Source organism: Poecilia latipinna, unplaced genomic scaffold (genome assembly GCF_001443285.1).
Source record: "Poecilia latipinna isolate Pla-1442-1.1 unplaced genomic scaffold, P_latipinna-1.0 Scaffold1067, whole genome shotgun sequence".
Taxonomy (NCBI): Eukaryota; Metazoa; Chordata; class Actinopteri; order Cyprinodontiformes; family Poeciliidae; genus Poecilia; species Poecilia latipinna.
Window position 1 is genome coordinate 61,121 of NW_015113683.1, and position 3,752 is coordinate 64,872.

Genomic DNA, 3,752 nt, shown 5'->3' on the forward strand with positions numbered 1-3,752 from the left:
ATATATATATATATAATTAAATTTTTACATTTAATTTCATATTTAAATTTTATTTTGTTTTTTTTTGTTAATCAAGTTCATTTCTATAACATATTTCAATTAGATAAATTTAATTAGGATATAATATTAACTTAAATTTTAATTTAATATGTACATTTAATTTTTATTTAATTGCAATTAAAATTTAATTAAAATGTTCTATATAAATAAATTCGACTCATTGTTTCAAAAGCAAATCCAAACCGGTGGATTTTTCGTCTAGATTTAAAGGAACTCGGTGTTTCGGCTGTTTTGCAGTTTTCTGGAAGTTTGTTCCAGATTTGTGGTGAATAGAAGCTGAATGCTGCTTCTAGATGTTTGGTACATCAGATCTGTAATGTGTTGTGGTGCTGAGCCGGTCAGTGATTTATGAACTACAGTATTTTAAAGTCTCTTCTCTGAGCCACAGGGATCCAGAGGAGGGACTGTAGAACTGGGTGATGTTCTCTAACTTCCTGGTTTTACTCAGAACTCCAGCAGCAGCGTTCTGTGAAGACGCTGCTGCTGTAACCGATGTGACTAAAGATAAACACATGGATGAGTTTCTCTAGATCTCGCTGAGACGTTTGTCCTCTGATCCTGGAAATGTTCTTCAGGTGATAGAAGGCCGACTTTGTAACTGTCTCTATGTGACTCTGAAGGTTCAGAGCCAGATTTTGGGCCTGGTCTTTAGTTTCCAGCTCTACTAACTGTTGCTGTGATCGTCAGAGCTGACCTTCATCTTGTCCATGATGGCGTTTGTTCCCAGGATGTTGTACTTCTTGTCTGGATTCTCCTCGGCGTGCTTTATGGCCCACGTGGTTTTTCCACAGGCAGGCAGACCAACCATCATCAAAATCTGAAACAAGAAGCAAATAAAAGCTGATTATGTATTTTTCCCAATAAATAATTATTTATTTAATGGTCGACACTTGAAGAGCAGCAAATCCCCAAATCCACATTTTTTCCCCAGATAAGCTGAATAAACTGGGCCTGAAGGCGCCGACTTCATGTTTCTGTGTAAATTATTTAAAGGGGCAGTGATGTGCATCTTCCAGCTATTTCACAGCACAATCTAGTAACTATGTCACCTTCAGATGATATAAAAATACGGTACATTTACAGCTGGAATGAAACTATTGTCAACTCAAATGGGTTGAGCTGATTTGACGCAGTTTCAGAGCCAAAGCCATTTTATTTATCTGAATAAATACGTAATAATACGAGAACAAAGTGGTAAATAATACAAAATTAAGTCATAAAAAATACAAGAATTAAAACATGAATAACACTTCTCATTAAAACTTTCTTCTATTAATGTTGAGTCTCATAAATCAAATTAACTTTTTTACTTTGACTCCAATATTCTGTCACAGACTCATATTCTAATAAATAAATAAATTATTTTCTCAGTATTTTTCTACAGTAATGTAACTCCTGTGTGTATTTAACCAACGCCACGTGAGCAAACCCTCACCTCGCATTCAGATTTGTTGGCAGGTCCCTTTGTGCCTCTGATTTTGTCCTCCATGGGAAGATCGTGGAAGAAGGTGTACCCCTCCTCCGGGGGGAAGTAGGGCTCCCTCTTCTGGCCAAAGTTGAACTCGACGGCGCAGTTCTTCACCAGCACGTGGGGGAAGAGCGCGCGTCCTGCCAGCGCCTCCTTGGTGGTCCGGAAAGCAATGCCCAGGTTCACGCCGTTCTTCAAGAAGCCCATCATTACATCGTCGCCACTTTCAAAATCCTGCAAGTGAAAAGACGGGAAAACAGAAACAGCATTACACAGAGGTTCGGCAGGTTTTACCAGATCCAAGACTTTTGAAAACCATTATGAATGAAGTCCAAGACCCGCGTCACGATAGAGATGTACAAAAAATACTGCATATTTTATCTAGTAGTGCCCGACTTCTTTGCACAGAACTCAGTCAGTCCAGTCAGTTTACACTTACAAATTTTATACTTTAAGGACCAAAATGACATTTTATATCAGGAACATTATTACAAAATCAGACAAAGGAAAAATAGTTTCCAAATCAGTTTATTTCAATAAAAAACTTTAACAGAAACTGCAGGTGTGTGTGTGAGTCTGGTGAATTTATGGTTAAAACTTGTTTTTCATTCAGTGCGAAGAAAATCCAGAAATTTTACTCAAGATTAGAAATACTTAAAGTCACTCAAGTAAAAGTAAAACGCAGCAATAAATAGTCTAAAATAGTGCTTTAAAAAAAAGGTTGCTCTAGTAAATGCAACTGCCCAACTCTGCTAGAGCAACGCAGCATCATCAGATTATTCTAAACTTATTCAAACGTGTCACTTACAATGTAGCAGCCGATTACATCGTTTTCACCAAACTTCTCGCCGTAGTCTGCAAACTTGCAGTCACTAGATTTCTTCCCTGTTCCTCCATATCCGAAAGAAAACGGCTCCTCGCCTGCAGGAAACAAAGAAACATTTTCCAATTCAGAGGCAGACAAGTTTATTTCTACAGCAACAAGGCAGCTCAAAGTGTCTCACACAATAAAATATCAAACATCAATCATGAAACTATGAATATAGCAGCAGCTCCACCAGGTGTCTGCTAATTGCTGCTGGCTAGTCTGAAGGAGCTGAGTGGGGGAGGAGCTGCGTCTTGAAGGCGTTTTTCGGACACCATGTTGGATGTTGACGTTCTCACCAAGCTGAGTGCTGCAGTTGTTGAGGGACCATCCGATCCGGACCACATGTGGGTCGGGCTCGCTGCTGGGCAGGTGCTTCACAGGAATTTCCTCGTTAATCTGAGGAAAACGTAACAAAACGACACAAAGGCTGAAGGAATGACAACACTTTCAGTATGGAAAAATAAAAACAAATGAGCTGCTTCACTGTGACTTACCTTCATCTCGTAGCAAACCCGACCCCGAGTGACCCCGTGGGTCGCTCGGGCGCCGGCCCACAGGTAGGCGAACCCTTCGATGGTCAGAGGATAACCGCTGTACCGATCCCTGGACACCTTGAAGTGCAGGTCACAGTTATCTGACGAAAAGAAAGAGACGTTGTTAAAAGGTTTTAACTAGAGGTGTGCCGATCGATCGGTCACCGATCATAATCGGCCGATTTCCGTGAAAAAGTGTATGATCGGTGATCGCCGATAACGGTCTCTTGTTGCCGATCACACAAACCGATCACCTGCATGTCATTTCGCAGCCTGCCTGTGCAGCTGGTCTCCTCTTCACTCTGCGCAAACGCACAGCAACAAATCCTAAGCGATGTGGAACTTAAACCTCTGAGAGTGAATGTGGAANGAGGAAGAAGAGTAGATTTGATTAAATGTTTCTGCTGTGTTTTCTGTGAAAGTACGTTTTGTGATAGTAGTTGTTTGTCCAAGTGGGTTAACGGATAAAGAACAGTCAAAGATAACAGCAAAGTGATCCGACAGGGCGACATCAGTTACAGAGACATTGGAAATATTCACACCCTTACTGATAACCAGGTCCAGTGTGTGTCCATGAGTGTTTGTTGCTTGTTTGATATGTTGTGTTAGGCCAAAACTCTCTAATATATTGAAGAGCTTTTTTGCCCCTCGGTCTTGGGGGTTGTCAACATGAATGTTGAGATCACCGACAATTATCAAACAATCGTAATCAATGCATATGAGAGACAGAAGTTCATTCAAGTCCGTAAAGAAATTTTCCATATATGTTGGACTTTTGTATAAAGTTATTGTCAAAGTTCGTTTGTGGCCTATTACTTCAATT

At 40.2% G+C, this 3,752-nt stretch overlaps 1 protein-coding gene across 5 annotated transcripts in view; it reads right to left on the reverse strand.

Moving 5' to 3' along the window:
* The window catches only part of hnrnpul1l (heterogeneous nuclear ribonucleoprotein U-like 1 like), a 38,562-nt gene that overhangs the window by 17,243 nt on the left and 17,567 nt on the right, over positions 1-3,752 (reverse strand). For all 5 annotated transcript variants that reach the window (XM_015051827.1, XM_015051823.1, XM_015051825.1 and 2 more), the window contains 5 exons: positions 2,891-3,030; positions 2,693-2,792; positions 2,337-2,449; positions 1,496-1,762; positions 755-877 (listed from right to left, as the gene is read on the reverse strand). In XM_015051827.1, coding sequence (XP_014907313.1) covers positions 755-877; positions 1,496-1,762; positions 2,337-2,449; positions 2,693-2,792; positions 2,891-3,030 — 743 coding nt within the window. The remainder of the gene's footprint in view (positions 1-754; positions 878-1,495; positions 1,763-2,336; positions 2,450-2,692; positions 2,793-2,890; positions 3,031-3,752) is intronic.